This window comes from Meriones unguiculatus, chromosome 9 (genome assembly GCF_030254825.1).
Source record: "Meriones unguiculatus strain TT.TT164.6M chromosome 9, Bangor_MerUng_6.1, whole genome shotgun sequence".
NCBI lineage: Eukaryota > Metazoa > Chordata > Mammalia > Rodentia > Muridae > Meriones > Meriones unguiculatus.
The window spans coordinates 30,140,448-30,166,433 of NC_083357.1; the positions used below are offsets into that span (position 1 = coordinate 30,140,448).

At 40.4% G+C, this 25,986-nt stretch overlaps 1 protein-coding gene across 6 annotated transcripts in view; it reads right to left on the reverse strand.

Annotated features, from left to right (window-relative positions):
- Positions 1 to 12,888: 12,888 nt before the first annotated feature.
- Lrrc3b (leucine rich repeat containing 3B) overlaps positions 12,889 to 25,986 on the reverse strand; it is an 87,558-nt gene continuing 74,460 nt past the window's right edge. For all 6 annotated transcript variants that reach the window (XM_021657066.2, XM_060390994.1, XM_060390991.1 and 3 more), the window contains one exon: positions 12,889 to 14,135. In XM_021657066.2, the coding sequence (XP_021512741.1) occupies positions 13,199 to 13,978 (780 nt within the window). In that variant the 5' untranslated portion in view covers positions 13,979 to 14,135 and the 3' untranslated portion in view covers positions 12,889 to 13,198. The remainder of the gene's footprint in view (positions 14,136 to 25,986) is intronic.

Here is a 25,986-nt window from a genome sequence, read left to right on the forward strand (position 1 = left end):
CAACAAGGAGGCTTCTCACAAAACTGAAACTTCCATATTATCTTGCTATACCTCTCCTGAGCCTACAATTAAAGAAATCCAAGGCAGCTCACTACAGAGATGCCTGCATATTCGTGTTTTTGCTGCACTATTCATAGTAGCCAAGATATGAAACAGATACATCCTAAGGGGCACTGATAGAATTAATTTCCTCTCCCAGCTAAAGAACTAAAAGTCAGGGAAAAAATACAAAACTCAATAAGCAACAGCAGAGAAATCTCATGCACTGAAAACAGAATCAGCAGTTGAAGAACTTTGTGTGAAAAAGTCCACACTTACAAAGTAATCATAGAAAATTCTTAGGAAAATCCAACTTGAAGGTCATTCTACAAAATATCTGCCCAGTGCTCTTCATGAGTCAAGCCCATAAAAACAACAACAAATGAACAAGGTGTCTAAGATTAAAGTAGATTAATGGGATAAAATTATTGATTGCAAGATAACATTTGGGTTGGAGCTACATACAATAAAAAGAAACTATTTTGGGGAAATAAAAGGAATGGGGACTGTTGAGAGCAGGAAGCTTCCTGTATCCATGGATCTCCAAGGCAGCCACGAATGTTAAGCACCAGCGTTGTTCTTTCAAAATGAAGGATGTATAACCTGTTTTGATACAAACTGGAAGTGAGTAATAGCCTGGAGACCTGTATTACCTGTTGGGCTAAGCCATATCACACTCCCACACCAGGACCAGAAGTGACTAATAGCTCAAATGACCTCTATGCACTCTGCATATTGAGATCAGGCTAGACCTTCCTTAGACACTTAATACAGGTAACCCATCTCTAGAACGCATCTTTTTGGAAGAAATGATATGTACTCTGAGTTGTATTTTGATGTAATTACTTGTGCACTTGTGATTATATGATACCAGGAAACCCTTTTCCAAATTATATTCTGTTTAAATATACTGTCAACAATCCACCTAACATCATATTCCCCCAAATTTGATACAGATTGACAAAGTCAATCTGAATCAAGTTTTTATTCTCACCCTTTTGCAGATTGCTGTCTACCTTGACATCTGCAGAGACTCTCACAAAATAACACAGTAGCCAACAGTAAATCTTAAATTATGCCATAATTTAATATTGAAAAATTATGAATTCAAGATATTATAAATAGAAATAGACTTAAGATATTCTAGTACTAACCTAGTCATTGAAAAAAAGCACAGTACAAATATGATATATAATGGCAAAATTCATTATTTTTCTAACTGAATTACGTATACATATATACATGCATACATACATATATATTTCAAGTAAAAATATAGGGGTTCAGTTAATAATATAATACATTTTGATTTACTGGATCAAATAACACTTTCCTCTTGACTCTAACTATTAACTCTTTTTGTTGTTTTGTTTATTGAGATAGGGTTCCTCTATGTAGCTTTGGCTGTCCTGGAACTCTTCTTGTAGAACAGGCAAACCTCAGACTCAGCCTGCCTCCTGAGTTCTGGGATTAAATGTTTGTGACACTCTACCCAGCTAAAATACCAACTCTTAAAGTAGTTGGCAGATATTCATCCCTGGAAGTATACTAAAATAGGGGTGAAAGTCAGAAAGGCGTGCAGTTATCTGAATATTCAGTCTATTATTTTGATGAACAAAAATTTGTATTTTATCATGGCAGCTTGCTTAAATCTACATGACTAAATCTGTTGCATATTGATATGTCTTAACTCATTAAGTACCCATTGGATACTTTTTTCCCCATGTCAGGAGGTGGCTGCAGTCAGGATAGACCTGAGTTTTTGTGACATTGACCCAAAAAGGAACAGGTTGCACCATGCCACAGGTGACTGTAGTTATGGTTCCTGCTCTGTCTTATGAACATGCAGAACCTAAAGAGACACTGGACATGTATGGTATAGAGATTATTAAAGGTACTTATGACTGTTTCAGGCTTCAGTGAATTAATCCAACTGCTAATAGTTATGGTGTGTTGTGTGTCACTTGTGTTCTCCAGGTAACCAGGGAAACTGGCTGATGTGGCCTCTCCATCCAGATGAACCTATGCCTGTGCTCTACTACCTGAAGAAGGTGGGATCTTAGGCGAGTTTAATCCCTTCCCTGGACTTCAGTTTACTCAACTATCAGAAATCAGATTTAGGATAGTATGAATGGCAGAAGGTTGGTGTGTTAAGGGATTGCTTGGCACCTGACACATAGGAATGACTGTTTTTATTGTTTTGTATTATATGTTGATTTATGTAACACAATGAGGTCCTGAAGAGCATTTTATAATATTGAGTAATAAAACAATGTACTTCATCTTATTTTGAACACCAGACACTAATTTTTTACACTATAGCATTTCTACTGTTGTTTTTACAGTCTTAGTAATAATTCCCAAGTGGCTTTTGTTTCCATCGGTCCCTAAAAGATGCCTCTGGTTTGAACTTGAGCTACAGCATTTCAACACTTCTCCCTGAACAAAGATCATGAGGTACCTTAGGGTTGCCAGGCAATATTCCCTTGAATGTGCAGACATATGGCAAAAGCTAGAAAGATGGAGTTTCTAGATAATGACATCTATTGGTCAAGGACTGATCAAGAAATTTAGTCAAGTACATAACATGAGCTCAGTCAGTTTTCCGTGAAGTGATGAGCACTTACAGTTAAACCTATCATTAAACAAAGTCTTCAGTAAAACTAGCTCCATCAATTTCAGATAGTCACCAGAGGCCTCAGACCATTAAATCTATGGTTCAGTTTGAATCAAATTTTGATTATGTCAGGTTGATTCTGAGTTCATGAAGGCACATTGGATAGACGTATTTTCATAATCAGCTTCATAACCATTAAATTTAAGGGGCAGAACATAACAAAATAATAGCTGCTAAAATGACAACAGTAACAAGGAGGAGGAAGTTGACTACTACTCACAGTGCCTTAGGGGAGCATACAAGCACCTCCCAAGTTTGCCTCCATCAGAGGCCGATGGCTTTTCTCACTTAAGATTAGATCCACCAGTACCTTCCTCTCTCAGCCTGGAACTCACCACTAGTGCTGTTGTCACGGAGCTTTTAGAAAGCAGAAGCTGGCCATACTCCATGCCAGTCAGGAACTCTTCAGAGAATCTCAAAGAGCAGGGAAAGACATTGTTTTTAAGAACTCCAGATACAAGAGATAAGCAAAACCATGTTAGCTGTGAGTGAAAAAAGTCAGACCCATGAAACTATTTGTTATGTGTGACATATAGACTACACATGTGCACACAGGACACAGGAAAATAGAAAAGTTATTTAGGAATGGTAAGGGAGATGGCAGTGTTGGAGACTGAAAACGCAAAAGAACCCAGTTGCAAGAGTCAAGCAAAGGAAGATCTTTATTTGGATTAGGCAGCAAAAACTATTTGGTCAGGGACAACAGCAAAGACTTGGGCACTGACTGTTTCTTTGAACATTCATCTTAGTAAGTGTTTAAACAGATGGTAAAATCTTATTGAACTCAGGCCATTACTGGTCAATCAGGGCTGCAGAACAGACTTGGAAGCTGAACTGCAACCCCAAAGAGAAGTTGTACAGCATTTTTAAAGGATAGAACCATGAAGGAAGTGTGAGCAGGGTGGGTTATAGCATTATCCAATCATATTTTGACACAAGGGGTGGAAGCAGGAAAGGCATTTGTTCTGGGGCCTGGGAACATGAATTCAGTTTTGACCATGCCAGTAAAACTGAGCTTGTTCCTGATATGGCTGGGCTTAGGAACACTTAAGAAGGAGAAAGGGGGGGGGGTAGTAGGGTCATTCGCATGAGATACTTAAGTAAAAATATCATTATAAAATTGACTTTGCACAGTGTATATACATGCATTTTTTTTCAGAAAAATGTTAATATAGTCAGTAAAAGGTCTGGTATGAACACAGAAGCAACACTGTTCATAATGGGTAAGAAATGAAAACAACCCTTGTGTCCATCAACTGAAAAATAGATAAGGGCAGTTTGGCACATAGAAACAATGGAATGCTATTCATCCATAGAAAGAGCCAGACCTTGTTTGCAAGAGGGATGGAACTAGGGCTCATTATGTTAAGTGAAATAATACAGGTGCAGGAAAGCAAATGCCATGGGTTGTGCTCATAAGGAGAATCTTGAATGTTGGTCTCATAAAACTGGAGAAAGGGATTACACGTGGGAAAGGGTCACCAGAGGATGATAGTTAGGAGTAAGAAGCCAGCTGGTGTACTGCCGCACAGTAAGTGACTATGGAAAATGGTAACACAGTGTTTCCAGGTGAGAAGACAGGCTTTAAAATGTTTCAGCATAAAGAAGTGTTGAGTGTTTGAGGACATAGATGCATTTATTCTGATTTGAACTCACACTGTGTACACATGTAGCCAAATACCACACTGGGACCCATATAGATTTTATGTATCAGTCAAAAATATTTACATTTTTTTAAAAGTGGAAAATATAAATCCATTTAAATCTATTTGAACATATTCATAATATAGTCTCTTATGTGACACATTGTGAATGTGTACATTATGAAATAGTAAGAGCAGTTATTTCTAAGTGATGAACTTTTGGAAGACTTATATTTCCTTATCATATTCCACAATACCATATTTTCATATTATAGAAAATTCTATATCCGTAGTCTTTTGTTGATGTTGTTTTATTGAGAGGTGGTTTGTTACACAGCTCAAGCAAGCTGGTTTCCAATTTACTATTTACCAATTTACCAGCCCAAGATGGTCTTGAACTCATGATCCTCTCACCCAGCCCACACTTGCTATACCCTCAACTAAAACAAAACAAAAAAAATGTTTGTTTTTAATTATGTGCTTGTATGTGTGTCTGTGAAGGTAGTATATACATATGAGTGTAGATGCCTGCACCGCAGAGGCCAGAGTTATTAGGTTTCTCTGGAGCTGAAGATACAGGTGGATGGGAGCCACCAGACGTCAATACTGGGAACTGAACTCAGATCCTCTGCAAGAGCTGAAAATACTCAAAACCACTGAGCCATCTCTCCAACTCCATCCTTAAATTTTTAAACAATGGTCTTATTGTACTTTTGCAAGCAAAACATAGCAAGTATTGTAGTTTGATTGTTTGTTTTACTCTTACTGAAGGCAAGTTCATCATTACATCCAGTGTGCAGCTGTGGTGCTGTGCTGCGGACTGTGTGGCAAAATCATGGGACTCTGAGAGTCTTCCTGTATCTCTGGCTCCTGTTGCTTGGTTTGAAGACGGCTACTGAGACGTCCTTGGCAGATCCAACCATGTGCATCTCTGGCCATGCAGGAGCCAGTCCTAATGTTGGGGCTTCTCTTCCTCTTTGAGAGGTGAGAGACAAGATCCTCACCAAAAGGAAAATCTTGGAGAGACAAACTGAGCCTGGCTGTGGTGGGCATGACTGGAACAGAACTGGGAATGCCCTTTCTTTATCTTCAATGTTATGCTCTAAGAGTGTTGTTCTGGTGGGTTATTGGGAACCTTGAGCTCTGAGGGAAAGTCTCCATGAATCTGGGACAGAGGCTAGAATAAGACTTGGGTGTGATTAAATGTGGGGCATACAGATAATTATAAAACAGCATTCTTTTAGTCATCAGGCCTTATCACCAGTGGCCATTCTCTCCCTTTAAAATAGTTATGTAGACATGAAGATAGCAGATGCTGTCATTTGTCATTTTGTCTCTCTGTTGATGCAGAGCGCATCTCTCACTTCTCTTGCATGAATCCTGTTCAGAAGACAGGGGTAGATTTGTTTCAAAACTAAAGATGTTACTGAAAGCTGAGGACAACCTAAACAGACCCAGATGTGGTTTTAAAGGTAAGAAGGGGTTAACTACATTTTCTACAACCTCCCTAGATTGCCCCAGTGAAACCTTCCACGTTCTCCTTGGCTAGTGATCAGGTACACAGCTTGCTGGGCCTGCTTTAGCAAGGTAACACAATCTGTGTGAAGTAAGAGTCAGGCCTTCTCTTCTCAAGGCTCTGGGAACAGAAGGTCTAAGAGCAAGGTGTTGACAGCCTTGGCTTCCAAGGTCTCCACTTTTGCTTACAGATGGCCACTTTTTGCCACTGCATGCCTGGTTCCTTTGTGAAGTCAATGGTAAGATCAAAGGCCTCATTTTCCCTTCATCAGTGACTTCAAGGCCCAGTCACTCACTAAAGTCACATTATGAGATATTACAGCTCAGGCTTTTATCTATAACTCTTGAGACTCACAATTTACCCCACAATATATAACAGCAGCTGTACCAAGTAATCTGGGAAAACAAAACAATAAAGAACTTTACATAGTGTGGCCTATTAGAATATTAGGAACAATAGAAACACCCTCTGTCAGTGCTGAATACGGAAATTTGAGCTCCCATCATTCCCAAGGGCGGATCACTGGGGCTTCTTCATTCACCCACTTGCATCCCATCAACATGGGAACACAGTTTGTGCTATGGTGTCAGAGAAGCTTTCTCAGTCATGAACTGGGTCCTTTGTGCAGTTCTCAATCTCTTTGTCTGCCACCTGCCTCCTACTGAGGTAGACAGGCACAAAGAGGGCAAGGGGTACCTACTTGGCTGGTTGGGAGATTTGAAATTACACTTGACCTTGAGTTCAGATGACAGTGGTTTGGGGACTGGCTCTCAAACACGTTTGTAATATGAAAACAAGTGTGGCAAGCTGATAGAAAATCAAAACGCAAGCAATGTAAAATGCTGAAGGAGTCTAGAGCAATCCATGAACCTGAGAAAAATCTAAAAGGTGGAGAGTAGATATAAACTTTCTCTTCTTATAAGACAAGTTTGAGGGGTTTATCTGCTTAGCCCAGTGGTGTTCACTCAGTAAATTAGACACAATCAAAAGGACTGATGACTTGAATGCAGTAGGTAAAAGAGATTAGACTACAGCTATGTGGCCCAGGAGGACAGCCATAGTCATTTACTTTGGAGCACAGATTTTTTTTTCTCCTCTGAGTTTCCCAGCATGTCAGGCAAAGGGGGAACCTTATCATAGATTCACAAGCTACTCCATGAGAACACAGAGATCATTCTTTATGTCAGCAAAGCTCTACCAGGCACAATATTGCCCAACTCCCACCCCCAAACAAACAAACAAAATAGCAGAGACCCCTGCATCACTGGATGCCTGTGGTTCAGTACTCCTATCCTGACTGGTCATAATCTACTTGCACTAGGCCAGCAGAAGACGGGAGGTGGATGCAGCTTCTGGAGATTCTGTTTCAGAAGATGTGAGTGCAGCATTGATAACCACGTGCTTCAAAAGCCATCTCAGCATAACTGATCATTACATAGGGGTTTTAAAGCATGGCGTCTGCTAAACTCTTCAGACAACTCAGTTTGGACTCCTCCAATAGTTAGACACCAAACTAATGATTTGTAAGCAGAATTTATTTGGAGGTGCACGAAATAACAAGAAAGAAATGGAGAAGAAAGGAAGGGAGGAAGAAGAGAAGTTCTGCCTTCCCAGAACTCTCCCCGTAATGGAGAGCTCTTTTCTGTCAGGAAAACTGAACAGACTAGAATCCATGATCAGAGCCCGAGGGAGCCGGAGCATATGTACCAAGTTCCCAGTTCTTGTCAGAAAGAGCTTTATTAGAGGTAAGTGTGTCCTGGCATCCATCAGCTGCTCTGTGAGAGGGAACATGTGATGTCACAGCCAGTAAAACACTCAGGCAACTTGCATGCAGGATATGCCATTAGCAATTGCCCAGGAAACATGGATATGTCCTCAGTGAGGACTGGCATGGCTGCTGCCAAGCCAAACATTGATTCTACATGTTCTGATATCCTAGGAACAACCTGAGAATCCACAGTTATTATTCTTATGGTTGAGAGTTTAAAATATCTTCGTTTAACTTCCACTATTTTTTATTATTGGTTAAAATGTGAGAATTAATAAAAGGAAAGATGCCTGTAAGTAGGTGATATGACATCGATAGAGTGATAGAGTAAACTCTTTGCACACAGCTGGCCAACTCTATCATTGCATGCTCCCTGCTGATCTTGCTGGGATGTTTTCTGGGCCTTCTTATTTTACTCATCTGTAAAATGGGCCAAGGAGTACTATATACTACAAGGAATACAGAGGTTCTGTGCTCACAGATAAGCACTGGGGAAACCAAGAATATTAAACATGCAATGTTTTCTATTTGAAGGAATAGATGGCTACCTGTTTTACACCCAGAAATTTGGGAGCAGAGGTGGTTAATAGCCTGGTGACCTTTGCACTATCTGTATGACCAAGACCACACTAGTTTCTCCCTCAGGCCTTTATGGAAGCCATCTTTATGGAAGAGATCACATGTCCTTTACAAAGAGTTTCAATACAGTCATGCCTAAAACTTTATTGCATTCACAGGACTGAATTGATTATCATCAGGACCCTTTTTTCAAATTGTACTATGCCTTAAATCTTTCTTAAACAACTTGCCTGGGGTCAGACTCTTGAAATTTGAACCAACACTGGCTACTGAGTTGTGTTGAACCAATTTACTTCTTGCCTCCACGTGGAGCATTACTCTGATGGCCACGGTGCCTACAGAGACCCTACAATATACTTGGTAGTAAATGTGGTAAGAACTACTGACAAGAGAAACAAAACTTTGCACTAAGCAAATTCTTGAGTCGGTTGTCTTTAAATTTGACTTACTCATGGATTCCTCGGTTCCTATTTAAGCTTGAAGATAGCAACCTTGTTGATGATAAAGTGGTGGAAATGTCAGTTTGGTTTGTCTACCTAGAACCTTTCTTCAGGTAGCACTTTTGTGAGAGCTCCTTTCTTTCTATTCTACATTCTGTCTATTGATAGTAGCTGACTCCTCAGAGAATATGGTAACAGGCAAGGCTGTCTGTGAGATGAAAGGCTGTAACAGCAGTCTGCCATCTTTCCTGTGTTTTCCCACAGAGGAAATGCAAATTATACCAAGGATTCTGTGTGACTTAACCAACCTAGCTTCCATGAACCACTATATTTCCAACAATCAATGGCATTAGCTCAAATGACAGCTTACTAATAACTAGTCAGCTGCCAGATTTCAGAACCCCCTCTATTTTGTTGATAATTAAGAAATATGCTTAAGAAAGCAGAAGGGTTTGGTCTGAACCCGAGAAAACTTCAGTGTGCTTTTCAAGGCAGCTGCCTAGACTCAATCCAGAGACTGTGTGTCATTCTGATGTCTGCATCCATACAAGAAGAAAACAAGGGCACTGACTTTTTTCCTTTTAATTTTTAATATCAAGGTGCAAAATATCATGATCTGCAAGGACCACAGATCGTGAAATTGATTGACTCACTGTTTGCACTGAACTGGGGGACGGATAGATATGCTTATGAATTTTCTCAGAATTCCCAATCTCCAACCTAGACCACACCTTGACAACATTATCCCTAGATGTGATTATTCTCTATTGTCTCACCAATTCCTTGCCTGCCTTGTGAAACACAGTTGTGCAATACAAATATGGAGATAGAAAGGAAGACAGGGAGAAAGGGGGATGATAGAGAGAAAGAGGGAAAAAAGGAGAGAGGGGGAGGAGTTAAGAGAGGGAGGATTGAAGATAGAGAGATTCAAAGCAGTTGCTCGGTTCTTTGATGCTGAAGAAGTTCCACCAATACATATTTATGTTTTTTTTTCTCTTTACTGTCACCATACAGAAAAACATGGGACTCTGACCATTTGTAGTCTTGAAAGACTCAAAATAATCATTTTTGAGCTAAAAGAAAATTCTTTTAGACCCTGACAGGGTCTTTGAGTGCATTCTGGGACTATGAGATGGGTATGGGCAAATGCTGAAAGCAGAATACAGGTTTTCCTTTCCTGAGTACTGTTTCATACCATGGATTTATGGATGTGTGGGAATGGCTTGCCATTTGCATTAGTTTGTTTTTCATTGACAAAAGAACATGAACAGAGGAACTTGGGGAAGGAGTACAATGGTCGGCAAATTCTAGGTCACAGTCCATCACTGAAGTAAGTCAGGGCAAGAATTCAAGCAAGAACTTGGAGGCAGGAGGAATTGTTGCAGAAGCCCTGAAGAAGAGCTACTTAGTCCTTGATCCTCAGAACTTGGCCAGTGTGATTCCTAATACAATCCAGGGCCACCTTCCCAGGGATGGCACTGCCCACAGTAGTGGGCATCTATCATTCTTCCAAAGATTGCTCCAAAGACAAATCTAATGGTGTTTCCTCAATTGACACTCCCTCCTCTCGGATGACCTCAGTTTATGTCACATTGACATAAAACAAACAACAAACATACAAACAACAACTAAAACCAAAACTAACCTGTATACTTCTTGTTTTAAGTTTCTGGGTCAGAACTAGCCAACTGAATCAGGGACGGAAGCCAGGCAGACGAGAGCCCTGGAAATGGGGAAGGACATCACTAAAGGGCAACCTTGTCTTGCCAGCTTGGCTGTACTTGATCACTTATGGGTTTGTTCAAGGAAATAAATGTGAGCCCTTTCTCTCTTTCTGGGACATTTTCCCTGTTTGAAAGGCCAGGTCATGCACACTTTCTAAACATGTTTTCCAGGGGCTACGTGTAGTGGCAAGCTGATCCTGGTACGTGATCTTGAAGGAACAATTTCACTTTTAGAGTAGTCTTTGGCTCTCAGCAAAGTAGGAATCCTGAAAAAAATTTTCTAGTAGCCCGTGACATTTTTCCTACGGGTATTGTTGTGTTTAAAACTTACCAGGAAGGCAGTTAGTGACCTACAAGAAACTTAAGAGACAGAAGTGAGTCCACAAGCTCAAGCATTTTAATTTCCGTACCTGTGAAGTGGGCAGGTGAGACTTCTCCAATGACTCTCAACCCTGACACTGTAAGGCATCATCTGCCTTCAGAAACTGAGCAGTGATAAGCAGAATTTTCCATTTTACCCTTCTGCCAGCAAACTGAGACTGCCTAAAAGACGAGTCAGTGAGAAAAGCTCACGACACCCCAGATTGCTGTATGGTTGGTGATATCAGAGCAAGAATTACTGTGGGGAATCAGAGACAGACATGAAAAAGAACAGTGCTCACCCAGCGGACTGTACAGCAGTGATTACAATTTGTCCAAGTGTTATTGGAAGTTCTATCTTCTATTATGTAAGTTTTTATCACTTTTAAATGTGTTCTAGTTGAGTTGGCATGTTTTATGATTTGCCTTGCTTCAGAGATAAGCACATTGTCAAAGATTAGATTAAAATTCCAGGAGCATTTTTTTTCTTTAATTTAAAAGGTGGAGGTTGAGAGAAGACACAGTCCAAGGAAAGGTACTTTAAATACTACTATTTAAAGCATTTGGACATGAAATGCTCTGTGCCTAGGTCGATAAAATGGAAGCTAATTTCAAAGGTCTTTCCATGATTCACTGTGAACAGGAGCCCACAGAAGAGTGGGAAATGAGGCGTCAATCCAGTATCAAGACTTCAAGCTTTCGCTTAACAGCTCTTCCACTCATAACCTCGGTACATTGTTGGTCTGGTGTGTAGACATTCCTACAGGCTGGCAATTAGATCACTCTCCTTCTGTTCTGTCACAAATAGACATGCTAATCTGTTACCTTAATTATTTTTATTTGATTTTTATTATCTAATAATCTTCTATTCATTTCCTGGCAACCTAAATTAATGTTTGCTTTTCTGGAGCACTGAAGACGCTGTAACCTGATAGTCTACATAGAGAGCTCAGGGAGGGAGTTCCTCCTAAGCTGTGGTAGATCTCTCAGCTCTACATAAAGAACTACAAACCAAGTGTGTGGGCATTCAACTGTTTTGCATTGGATCAAGGATATGACTGTTTTCACCAAGCCTCAGAGACCTCTCCTTTATTAGAACATTCATTGGACTAATGGCTTGGCCATGAAGAAAATAAGCTTTCATTACTAAAGACAAGAAAATGATTTTGAAAGGAATGACCTGGAATGGATTATCTAATACATCTTTCGAAGATATTTCAAAATGAATGTGACTCATACATTCAAACAAATACATTTTGCTTAATGTTCAAAAGACTGTTACAGCTAAACTTTAGTCTATTGCCTCTTTCCCCTATGATAGTACTTACAGTGTAAGATACAGGCAGTGTTGTATTGTCATCACTGTGCTGAGTCCTTTAGCTGGTTCTTATATCTAGATCAAAGGCAGCCCATCTGACTTTAGTGTCTCTGGATATAGAAGTTCTAGACCCATAACTCAAATCTCACATCTGAGAGTTATCTCTGGGTTTTTGTCTAGACTAATACTTCTCAGAGCACACAATGACCACGGCTCTGAGTGTGTTGCTGATTTCTTCAGCAAGCCTTTCAATAGACTGGTTATAGTCAGAACTTCAGGGCTTCAAATTCAAGCTCCAATGCTCTCCTCCTGGCAGTTTTATATGCATAGGCTAATGGTCACTTCTCTGGTGCTGAAAGGTTAGCGACATTAGTGGTGTCACCTTTGCCACACAGTGCTTTCACAGACTAGGTGCTTCGCTGTTCCTAGCACAGCTATTTCCGTGTTCACCACACACCCCTGCTCACCAAAAGCTAAGAGGATAAGACATATCCCATGTTTTACTTTTTCATTGCGTCCAGCATAAAGGAGAAGCAAGTTTTGTTTCTTCATTGCTAGACCTACCCATTTAAAAAAATTAGATGCTTAGCAGCAGGCATTCTAACATACCCAGTCTGGAATAAGCACATCTGTTTAACCATCTTGGCCAGCTCAAGTCTGGCAGACACTTAACTGGTCAATAACTCAGCTCTGGTTCCCCAGAGTGACACAGGGCTTAATGACATACCTTTCAACGTGATAGTCTTTTAGAGTAGCAGGATGATCTCTTTCTCTTTAGAGCAAGTGGACTGACTATACTGATTTTTAACCAATAAGTCACAATGTTTTCCATGGTTCAAAGTTAAGCTTTTATTCAGTTTTAAATTAAAAAAATAAATTTCATTATTAAATAGTGAGATGGGTCTAACTAATGTTCAGAGAATTTTTTACTCAGGAGCTGGGGTGCACAATTAAGGAGGGAAGATCACCTAAACTAAAATTATTAGTGTTGTAGTATTTGTGAAAAGTTCAACAGTGGTGTGATTCCAAAGAAACTAAAATACAAAGTTTTAAACGTGTACAGTGGAGGAAGAAGTGAACCACGTATTCTACTACAGCCAGAAGCTACCTTCCCAGTGCCAGTCAGTGTGGTCGCTATACCACAGTACTAATGTCATCAGGCTCATCTGCCTTCTTTTGCCTGCTTGGCAGGGATTTCAAGTATTCAAGGTGTCTCCGGGCATCCTCCTGATTCTGCCTCACATAATATACCACATAGGAGATCACCATGGTGAACCAGCCAAACATGGTGACGAGCATGGCATAGTCAGTAGTCTTTTTAGGGAGGTTACAAAGGTCAGCGTCATTGGCGGCATTGAGGAAAGGTCTCCCAGCATGCTCATCCAACACGGAGGTCTTGCAAATTACATTGTGTGCTGTCTCATGATTGGATGCCATGCTCCTCAGAACTTGCTGGAGAGTGCAGTCACAATGCCATGGGTTGTTGGCAATCCTAGCCCTGGCCTTCAGATTATTGAAGGCATTTTTGTGCACGCTTTGAATCCTGTTGTCAGATAAGTCCAGGGTCTGCAGGGTTTCTGCTACTCCTTTGAACGCATGCTCATCAATAAACTCAATGCCATTTTTGGACAGGTTGAGAACTCTTAGTTGATGGAGGTCTTTAAAAATCTCATTGGGGATGGAAGTGATCTGATTGGAGTCCAGATACAGCAAAACAGTTTCCGGAGGGAGATCTCTGGGTATTTCCTTGAGATTTGCATTGCTACAGGTGACATTTAAACCCCCAGAGGAAGAACAAAGGCAGCCCTTGGGACACATACTGGCAGAATGAAAGCACAGTATCATCAGGACAAAGCTTTGGAGGAGGAGACACATGGAGAGGGAACGGGACAGCCACAGGTCGACCAGATTCATTCTGGAACCTCAGCATAATCACGAGTCCATTCCTCATTCACTCCAAGTGTGGCAACGGTTCTGGATCTGACCACACTCTGGATTTCCTTCCAGAGTTGTTCAAAAGGTTGCAGCTAGCACACAGCCTTCTTCATTGTGCCAGTCCTTGCCTAGGAACCTAAAGGAAAGGGAAGCAGATGCAATTAGCTCTTTAGCAAGGGGAAGTGCATAGCAATTAAAAAGTGCTCTCAGGTGTCTGCCAAATGCAGGGCAGGAAGGTGAGTTAGGCAGGTAATTTCCATCAAGGCCACTGGGGGTTTTCTGTGTACCGGGGATCTCCTGCTGAAAGCTCCAGTGCTAGGAAGGGGACTCTCAGCAGAGGTCAACATTTCCATATCCCATCATCTTGTTTTCCGCCAGGGCAGAATTAGAGTAAACTTTTCCCACCTCTTCTACCCCTCTTCTGGAACCCTCTACAGCAATAAAATATATAATTGCGTCTTTTTCTCCTCCTGCAGTAACTGAGGCATTATGCGATCATCCTGCTTGCGGGCAGCAAGGAGAACTGACACCTGTATTTCAAGGCTAGCGAGCGTAGACAGGGGCGTCTGCCATGGCTTTGAGAAGATACTCACTGCAGAGTAACGTCTCTAAAGCAGCATCTAACGAAGAAGTGGATGGTGCCTCTGACCTTTACCGCACAACGTTGCTGGGGGAACCAACAACAGCCTCCACAAGCATTGCTCTCCCTCTGAGCTCCGGAGAGTACGCTGTACCTGGGAGGATGCTCCTAAGTGCATCCCAAAGGAGCCTCTGTCTGTTTCCCAAACAACACACCCTCAGCCCAAGTGAAACAGGGCACACTGCTGTAAGGCTTTTTACATAAAAGAAGATAATTAAATACTGGTTTCCAGAACATCCACAATAGGCTATTTATGCTTTCACAGATAGTGCATGAGAGTGTGTGCACGCATACATACACACACAAGCATGCACACACACACGTGTATGTTTATATATACTAGTATATTTGTGTAGACTGTGTGTACATAAACATCTTCATATACACATATTAGTGTTAGAAGCAGCCATTGAAATTGCCCAATAGATTTTTTTCTTGCTAATATGTATTATATTTGTTTTACACACACACACACACACACACACACACACACACACACACGTTGTTGGTTTGGGAAAGAGGTGTGGAAATTGCAAAATTAAATGGCATTAAAATATTATAGAGTTTCCTCAACAGCAGGGAGCAGCAGAGAGAGCAAAAGCCAACATTCAGAACTACCCTATGATAGTAGCTCACAGAAGGATCTTAGTGAGAATATGTGACTTGTCTAAGGTCAAATAGCTTGTAGGAGTAAAGACAGGCCTCCTGCCAGGGCTCTACTCTGACTCATCAACCTCGCCTTTCTTTCCACTGCAGCCATAGCTCGCCACTCTTGTCTGCTCTCGGAGTGAGGCTGGTCCCACACAGCACTGCTTTTAGCATTTTTCACTATTATGTTGCAGCTGAGACTGCTACACTGTGGGTCTTGCAGTATGTTGAGAATCTCATGGATTGAAACTGAGGGACCCCTGAATGGTGATGGAGCCACGCTTGGCTTCAGCGGGTTCCTTTCAGGATTCAGGGAACAGTAGGTACCTCCACTTAGTGAGCAACAAACAGCTTCATGCATGAGCAGCAAATGACTCTGTGAGCCTATCTTTTATAAAGATCCCAGATGGATAAATTCATAGGGAAATGACTCCAAATGTTACTAAACTCACAGAAAAAGATGATTAATGTGAGCTGGAAACATAATGAACTGAGTTGTTAATCATTGGAAGATTTGATTAACAACAGCAGAGGGGCCTGGATGTGCTTTTGGAGTCCTGCATCCTGGAGTGCCAGAAAGCAAGAAGGAAGGAGCCCAGAGATAGTGGGCAATCAGTGAGTTCCTGCTTTCCTTGAGTGCATCAAACACCAGAAAACATAAAAGGAGCCCCAGATGCACCAAGCCCTTGGTCAATACAGGGTTTGATTTGTGGTCAGGTGTCCCTCCTTCCCATGTTCACCTTTGAAACTATACTGTGACACTTGGTAATCTCTAGAAATCATCTACATGAAAGAGAGACCAAAGGAACAGGACAGGGAGGGGCATGCAGACCAAACAGAAAGAAACAGAATTACAGACTGAGGATGACAGGAAGGCACAAGATGAAAGGGTTCGGTTGGTGAAAACAGACGTCCACTCCAACCAAGTTACTTCCATCAGCCCAGTGTATACATCAGCCACAGATTAACTGAAAGGTGACAAAGTCTTTGGGGCCTTCACACTCTGAGATTTTTAAGTTAATTGCTTTCCAGGTAGATGCATTCCCTAGTTCAGAGTATAAATTCCTTGAGGAGATGGGCTTGTGCCTTTCTCATGTGGAAACAACAGTAAACAGTGCACAAGACCTGTGTGCTCCAGCTTTAGTCTGTGTTACCATTATTCAATCTCTTTAAATGTAATTCTTTGTCTTTTATCCAAGGTACTTAATGATGAGGGTGATCTGAGGATCAGACGAGGTGACATGGAGGAATAAGAGCTCAGCACTTGTCAGCTATCGTTACTGTCATCCTTCTTGGGTGTGTATACACTACGCACAGTAATAGGAACATGGTAATGTATAAATACTGCCAGTGAATGAAGCCATGTGATTTCCAACTTAAAAACCAGCTCATCAAATGTCTACCGGTTCTATATGCTAATGTACTGAACCTTAAAACACCTAAGGAAAAATGGATCTTTTTCAGTAGACTCCTCTAGACTTGGTGATGGCTTCTCAGGAATTACCATTTCACTATCCATGGCCACACATAAGGCATGGCTCTGAAACACACTGAGGTCTCAGTATAAGCTTACAGACCATCTTGAGATGGGCTCCTTAGTCCCCAAATAAACTATCCATGGGTGAAATGATTGTTAAGGAAACTAATTTGGAGCATCTCTTTCTTTCGGGGATGTTGGCTTCAAATGAGTGTCTCATTTTAACTGTGATATTTGAAAAATGTAAAATGAAGACTTTTGGGATAGACTTGTGGCTCAGCTTCTGTGACTATGTTCATACCCTCATCTGGGATACAGTGACAAGAGATACAGAATGGGGAGAGCTACTATGGCCTGAATACATTTAGCCTCTGGTAACTCATGAATTGAAATCAAATGTCAATATGAGGGTAATACAGCCATGTCTTTGGAAGGGCACATCCCTCATGTGCAGTATTAGTACCTATATAAGCATTTCTAGAAAAATTATTCTCTCTCCATTACATGAGGACTCATGGAGAGTACCATCTTTGAACTAGAAAATGAGCCTCTACTATATACAAGATCCTTTGAAACCTTGTGCTTAGATTTCCCAGAACCCTAAGTGAATGTCTGCTATGTCACCAGAACAAGTACACTAACATAGTATCCTGGAGACAGACAACACCGTCAAGGTCAAGCCATCTTCACACGGGAGGATGGAGGGCTGTGATGCTCATTACCTAGTTCAAGGCGATCGGCAGCACGGCATGGCCTTAATTTATTGTACAAACAGACAACAGCTGGAGAGCAGACAAGGCTCCAAGAAAGGGGTAGATACTCTCATTGGTCATCACCAGCAAAGGACAATGTTAGCAGAAGCAGAGAAACATGACCCCCTTCTCAGTCTGTTTTGAATCAACTTTGCACACAAATGCACAGAGAACATGAGCTGTGGTGCTGGGAGAAGAGGGCACCAGCCTCCCATGAGATGTAAGTTCATAAGAGAAGGGCCGCGGTAGTAGAGGAATGGCAGAGACAGCAGCAGCAGTCACAGGCTGCTCCTCTGATATAGAACTGGACCCGCTAACAGGACAGGCCGTGTCCAAAAGCAGCTTTCTGAACTCAAACTCCTCTCTTTCTATCCCAATTCACTGGACCGAATTATCCCTACTCACTTATACCCTTTCCATTTCAACCACAAAGGATGATATTTCTAAATGTAGTGTCTAGGGGTGACCTGTGCCTGAATGAGGATCATTTTATCCTCATTATTATTTGTGCCTTGCTTACATCTTCTAGGCACATAAGCTTTGAGCTACAAATGAGTGCTGGGGTTGGGTGACAGCCATCAAACACTCTTTGCAGAAAGAAAGAGACTGAGTCTATTTAGCAGACAGACATGCTCAGCAGCTGACTGACTGTCCCTGTCTTGTTCTCTCTTTCTACTTGTGATTAAGGGACAGTCAGGACTATTGAGCTGTGCTAACCCAAGAATCAGCCACCCTGTACCCACAGGATACATCGTTGCAAAGAAACAGATGTACTGTGTTCTGAATAACTCTGCTTATAGCCAAGATGATTTAGTTAAAATGCAAAAACCACAATACAGGAAAGTCACTAAACTCACAATCTAGAAGTCAAAACACTGGGAAAAAGATTTCATAATACATGTATTTATAATGTCTGTGTATCAGAAAATAAGATCACACACAAGTCAAGGGCAAGATGATAAAACAAACAGCTTGTGTTTGTCTGTTTTTAACTTATGGAAAAGTCTCCAGAGGAATAAACAATTTAAGAGGAGAATGGGTGAAAAATATATGTGTATATACCTACAATACATATAATATACAGATAACACATTCATATATATGATTATAAATTTGTGACATGCCATAGAAAACTTAGGGTCTTGCTACCAATAAAACAAATACAATCCAAAATATAGGAAAAACATTTAGTATCAATGAATGTGAAAAGAACAAAATGTTCCCAACTCCTTCTGAGTGCAGAGAGGCATGCACTCTTTTATCAAAAGTGGTATCATGCTAAATTTAGAGACAAGCTTTGCTGATGTAATGATAGCAAAGGATGACCCCGAAAAGTAGCTTGGTAATGGAAGTTCTTACAGTAGAACCACATTTAAGTACAATGTTCTCAAAAATAGGTAAATATGCAAATGAAAGTGTACATTTACAACGCTTACATAGGCACAGGGAAAGTTAGTAACTCTAAGTAGAAGTGGGGCCAAGAGATGCCAGAAGAAAACAGGGCACATTGCCTACCTCTCTATGGTCTGAAATTCTTGTGGCATAAAACTGCTATTACAAATGCTGAAAAGATAATAATACAAAGATACCATGGAGGAGCTATAAAAATAACCCAATTTGGCTCTTTAGTAAGTAATTGTTCTCCCCATGCACAGGCTGGACAGTGCCAGCCCAGGGAACATAGACAGATCACATTTGAGGATGAAAGATTGAAACATAAATGAATAATATGAGAAAATAGAAGCGTGATCCACACCCTACAGCAGCCATCCTTGAGCCACACCACAGCCTCCTTGAGAGCCAGAGAATTCAGAGGGACTTCATCCTGAAGGGCACTCTCTCTCATTTTTGTGCCTGCTGCCTATTCAAGCCAGGCACAGAAAGGGACAGGTGCACCTCAGCCAGCTTCACAGGAGGCCCAACATTGCTCAGCCCACAATCAGGTCCAGTGGCCTCTTATCTGGGCTCAGATAATAGCATCTTCTACTGTTTTCACTCATGTACATTTGCCTTTGAATCTCTGCCAAATGCCAGGCCTGGTGCATGGCTTGCTTGCTATTAAAAAATAAATCCAAAGAAATAATCCTTACTTATTTTTGTTTGCATGGCTTTTATTTACTAGACATGAAGTTGATAATTTGGATATTTTTGAAGCGGATTTTCAGTTTTTTGTTTTATTCCTTTACTGTATAAAATGATCTATATGATTGGATTTTCAATTTTGATTTCTGGCCAAGAAAAAAATAGTTGGTGAATGGATTTCTTTGGTGAGCTCTTTTTTTTTTCTTCATTTCTTTTTTTTTACATGGATGGGATCATATTTGCAGCTATAACTCTCTACCCACATCTTCAACAATGAGTTCCTCCATGAATTTTACTTTTATTCCATTCACAACCGCCCACAGGAAGGTTCAATCTGGGCCTTACCTGAAGTATCTAAAAGTAAAATCATAAGTCTTTAGCTTCACCCAGTAACCTCCCAAATATACCACAAATCACTTATTTTTCCATTGACATCACCTTCACCCTCACTTCCGGCCATCTCCTTGCATTGCATTTCCATCCCCTCTTTCCTAGGTCAGATGATCACCTTTTTCTGAAAGAGAGCAAAGGCCATATTCCTCTATGGCCTGTGCCTTAGATTTTCCTTTTTTCTATCCTCCTCATGCAAGGTTAAAGTGATCCAACCCATGCTATCCCACTGATAAAAAGCCATTCTGCTCACTACAACCTGATTTTCCCATCATTGCTCATGACACTTCTTAACAGAGACAAAAACCTGACTTTCACAATCATAGATCAGCGCATATTTAACTAATAATTACTGATCAAAGAAAAGGAAGCTACCAGAAACTAGTCTAGCTGAAGATCTCTACAGTGTGGAGCTGCCTACCTGACTTCAAAACCAACGATGCAGAAACAGCCAAGAGCCCATCAATAATGACAGCTGAGGTCATTCCACGCAGGGAACAAATCCTCCCTGAGACCCCAAACTCTCCTCTGACATATCCAAACTGCCATTCATTATCACTTTCTGCCTTAATGACTACTTACCTACTACAATTACTAGACTGCATGATCATAGAGGGTTTTCAGTGTTTTACCCATTTTCACATTAGTCACATTAGTAAAAAAACATATTGAAATGAATTTAGGTCTGTTCTCATTTCATTATACACAGTTATTGTTTGACATTAATCACACACCCAGCTTTTGTTTCTAAATGCACCCACCCAAAAAAGTGGTAAAACTGAGGTTCTGACCAGGGTTCTGATAAAATGGAATTAGAATTTCCAAGTAAGGAGTTGAGTTTCTATATGATGCTTGACTGGCACATGCTATTCTAGTCAAACACCTTCCAGCATATTTTAAGAATGAAAAAGCTCCAAACGCACCTTATTCATCATTTTTTCTAAGAGGAGTTTATTACATGACCCTTAGAGGAGAGTGGAGAGTCAGGTGGAGGAGAGTGATCTAGAATCAAAGCCAGCCAATGTGTTGTTTGGAGGCCATGATATTTGGAGTGTGAGTAGGGCTGCTCCTCAGTGTGTAAACAGGGTTAAGAAACTGGTTCCTTTGGACCAGATGTGGTCATCAAAGGCAAAGATGTCCTCTAAACCAGCATAGGTAACATATAGTGCCCAGTATGAAAGGGCCCCAGAATATAAGGGAGAATGCTAAGTCCTGACTGAGAAGTGTCTGTGCTTAGGTTAGATATATGGAATGCTGGAATTTGTATGGTGCCAGAATCATGGAAACATAGAGGGAGACGGTCGTGGAGTCTCGGGAGAGAGTCATGAGGTCAAGTGAGCATCAATTTCCCATCCCTTTGTACTTCCAAGGGCAGTTGCTATCTCACATGAGAGTGGAGTAGACAGGACAGAGAAGAGGAAACAATTCCCCTTTTCTCATTAGGCCTGAAACGAAGCAATGTATGGAAAAGTTGAATATAAGATTCAGTGTCATTAATCTTCTGAAATAAATTTGTACTTTGGTTTACATTAAGTTTGTTACTTAAAATGTTGGTAAGATAGCAATCTTACTTTAGGCTAGCCATGAAACAATGGGGCTGAATGGTGTTCTCGTTCAGAGACTGAGAACAATCAAAGAAATAGAGTAACGGGATGCTAAGGAAGAAAGTGGATCTGTATTTTCTCAGGGATGTACAAACATCCTCACCACACTCAAGCAGCAGCTGAGACCCTGGCATGATGGACAAACATGGTGTGCCTGGCAGGGTCAGAAGCAGAACCCTACATCCAGCTTTTTAGCCCGGCGAAGCACAACACCGGGTGGCACAAAGTACTAATAATACCAGCCAAGATTCAGCTTGTGTCCAAACAAACTACCGTGTTCTTAAAATGCTGGTTGTAGAAGAGAATGGAAGAAGGCTCTCTCAGAACAGAACTCGGACCCACTGACTCCCCACGTCAGAACCTGGACTCCGGAATTCATGAAGGAAAGAACTGGAAACCTAGATTCCCCCAAAGAGTCTTGATCTTAGAAGTTCCTCAGGAACCCTCATGCTTCCCTCTACCCCCTTAAAACCAGAATTCTAGGCATTTCCAGATAAGAATTTTGACTCCCTAAGTCTTCAGGACAGATCCTAGACCCCAGATGTCACACATGACAGAACTCCAAGCTCAGATATCTTCAGGACAAATTCTGGACATTAGATGCTCCCTAGGATAGTTCTCACCCATAATGTATTTCATTTGTACCTTTCTTTTTCTTCTCACTTCTGATGCAGGGAGTCTGTAGATAAAAGTGCTGAATGTTAATGTCTAACAAGCTCTGTGAATTTTCTGACAGAGTCTGGTACACTTGAGACTATATACCCCCAACTTCTCCTGTGAGGCCTCATAGTCCATCCTGACATCACAATGACATGAGACTCACTAGCTGTAGTGCAGCATATTCCTGCTTGAAGCTTGTATCACAGAATACATCTTGTATGTCAAGTTGAAACAATGTATAGTCATCAGAGAAAGGTGAGCCTCAATTGAAAAAAAAATGCCTTTATAAGATCCAGCTGTAGGTCATTGTTTTAATTAGTGATTGATGGAGGAGGGACCAGCTTACTTTTCGTGGTACCATCCCAGGGGCTGATGGTCCCAGGTTCTATAAGAAAGTAGACTGAGAAAGCCATAATGAGCAAGCCAATAAGCAGGGCCCCCTCCATGGTCTCTGCTTTAGCTCCTGTCTCCATGTTCCTGTATTGTTTAAATTCCTGTCCTGATTCATTGACGTGTAAACCAAATAAACCCTTTCCTTTCCTACTGGCTTTTGGTCATGGTTGAGATACTGGCAAAAAGTGACTTTTCTGAACATTTTGGTTTTTTTTCCTAAATGATCTAATGATCATACTACCTCAGAAGGATTTCAACGTTCTTCTTCTCTATGAATTCACTGGAAAAACAAATAAATAAAGAGCCCAAGACTCTTGTTTTTCAGCCAAAAATGTTTCCTGCTGTGGGTTCAGAGCACAGGGTAAAGATATTTTCATGTCTTGACTAATATCCATAATTATTATACAGCATGCCATAAGCTTATGGGATTAAGTAGGAACCCATCCACCTTGGCTTCTCTGTGCTTCTCTATTATTATTTCTCAGCATGTGCTTATATATTTACAGCAGTAAGAGCTTTGAAAAGTTTTAAAATATAATCTTCATAAAGTCAGCTCTCCACGTCTCACCAGAGTGCAAATTTCTTGAAGGTCCCCTTTACAGAGATCTAATTTAAGATCATAGATAGCTCTGTGTTGATTAATGATTTTACCTTTTAAAGAACATCTTATCCTTTGTAAGATATCTATTTTATAACAAATTCATAAATATCTATTTTATAATAGATATCTATAATATAATAAATTGATAATAGTCAATTATAGAATAGATAATTGACTATTATCAATTTATTATATTTAATTAAATATATTATATTTAATCAATTTTTATGGTAAACATTTAAATCAATTGTGGTTTCTTGAAGATTTTATAGTTCATTATCTATCCTTTGTGTAAACATGTCAAAGTGAGTATGTAGATGCCAGAGTTAAACTTTCAGGGGTTGGTTTTCTCTGTCTTCTCTCATTTGAGCTCCCATATCTATTTTATAATAAATTGACAATAGTCACTGGCTTGGGATGGAAAGCAGTGGATTGAGACAAACCACGATCTATACATTGAAGTCATATCTCAGCTTCACAAAAAGCACTGTCCAGAAATTTAACAGGTCACATAATTCCACACTCCAAATGTTTTAGTATCAACCCAATATACCAAAGATAAACCAAAACATCACCAACATCCACCTCTGTGATGTCGTAGTTCCGGGATATTGAACCAAATTCAAGGGAATGATATTTCAGAATTTTTTCATTGATAAAGAAGATAATCTGTTTTACATTTCAGTAGTTGTGACCAAAAATATCAAATAATTTTGTTGGGTAACTTCAGTTATTTTCTTATACTTAAAGAAATGGTTTGTATCTCATTCTTATATGGGACTCATGTCAGGACAAACTTAGGCCCTGTATCCAACTGAGATAAAAGAATTATATACTGACACAGAACATCATAAAATGAAATCACAGCAATAACACAAGGAAGATAGGACAGGTAACACCCATATGAAATGGGGAGCTATGTCACATAGACATTAAAAAGATGGGCTTCCTACTTTTAAAAATGTGGAAAATTGTATACTACTTGAACTTGGAAAGCCTGAGTGCACACTGAATTTTTGATACTGTCTTAGGGTTTGTATTGCTGTGAAGATATACCATAACCACAGCAATTTTTATAGGGGAAAGCATTCAATTGGGGCTGGCTTACAGTTTCAGGGGTTTAGTCCATTATCATCATGGTGGGAAGCATGGCCTCATCCAGGCAGCCTAGGTGCTGGACAAGGAGCTGAGCATTCCACATCTTGAACTTGATGTAGCTTGATGTGGCTTGAGCTTCTGAGACCTCAAAGCCCATCCACTGTGACATACTTCCTCCAACAAAGCCACACCTACTCTAACAAAGCCAGACCTCCTAACAGTGCCACTCCCTGTGGGCCTACAGTGGCCATTTTCTTTCAAACTGCCACAGATGATATTGCACTGAGTATAAATTTCCCAGGCTTCATGATGATGTGAGCAAGACAGAGATGGCCCTTACTCTAGGATGCATGTGGAAGTATTGGGGAATAAATCCTCAAAACAACTGTTCAGCAAACCAAACTGCATTTTGACTGTGAGTAGAAGGGCAAGGGGAACAAAGGTTGTTACCATAGGTAACAGAATGCCAGAATAAACAAAGATCATTGTAACAATTTTTTCCAACTTCTCTGAAATGTTTTCTTTTTCCCATATGAAATTCTGGTGTATGGGAGCTACTGAAGCTTATAAGAACTCCCAGAATAGAAGAGGTCCTTTTGGTACAGTAGGCCTATCTCAGTGATCCTAGGGGGAGGTAAGCGAAGTTCTTTGTGATTGTGTTCCAAACCACAGGGCTTACACACATTGCTCTCTGAGTTACATGCAGAATGGACATGATTTTAATTGGTGATTTCCATGAAAAATCTTTTTGTCTTTTCAATTAAAACAAAAAGAAAAAACAAAAAAGGTCAAAAACTAGCAATAGGAGTGACAAGATGGCTCAGCTGGTAAAAGCTTTGGATGCCAAGTCTGATGATTTGCATCCAATCTCTGAAGCTCAAATGATAGGAGACAGAGAAAACCAAGCCCTGAAAGTTTAACTCTGGCATCTACATACTCACTTTGACATGTTTACACAAAAGATAGATAATGAACTATAAAATCTTCAAGAAACCGTAATTGATTTAAATATTCACCATAAAAACTGATTAAATAAATATGCCATATCAATAAAAAATGAAACAATGTGCAGATCAAGATACTTTAAAATTCAGATATGTATCACAAAGGAAAAGTCTAAACGTATGACCATCTGAACACAAAACATAAGAAATAGCATGTAAATTCACACATGCATATACACACATAACAGATACCTGTGCAAATATGCTCTCTTACACGTGCACAAACAAACATTCAAATAGCAGTGATATATGCACAACATGATCACATGCACTCCTATGTGCAGGTACATATGAGCATGTATATATCCACATAGACATATACATTCATGTATACATAAATGCGCATACACATGTGTAAATATGCATGTGTGTACACAAACACATCCATGCATGCATGAATCTACATGCATGCACTCTGGCACACATTCACTGGTAAGAGCTTTCAAAGGCTGTGGATGAGCACTAACAATTGTTAACTTACAAGTCCAGGAAAAGGCTCCGACAGCTAATTTATGTTGTAAACTTTGCTATGAGTGAGATTAGAAGTCAGACAATAAGTATCAGCATCTGTTTTGATACCCTGCTGGGTAGAGTCTTTCAGAGGCCTCTGGGGTAGGCTCCTGTCCTGTTCCATGTTT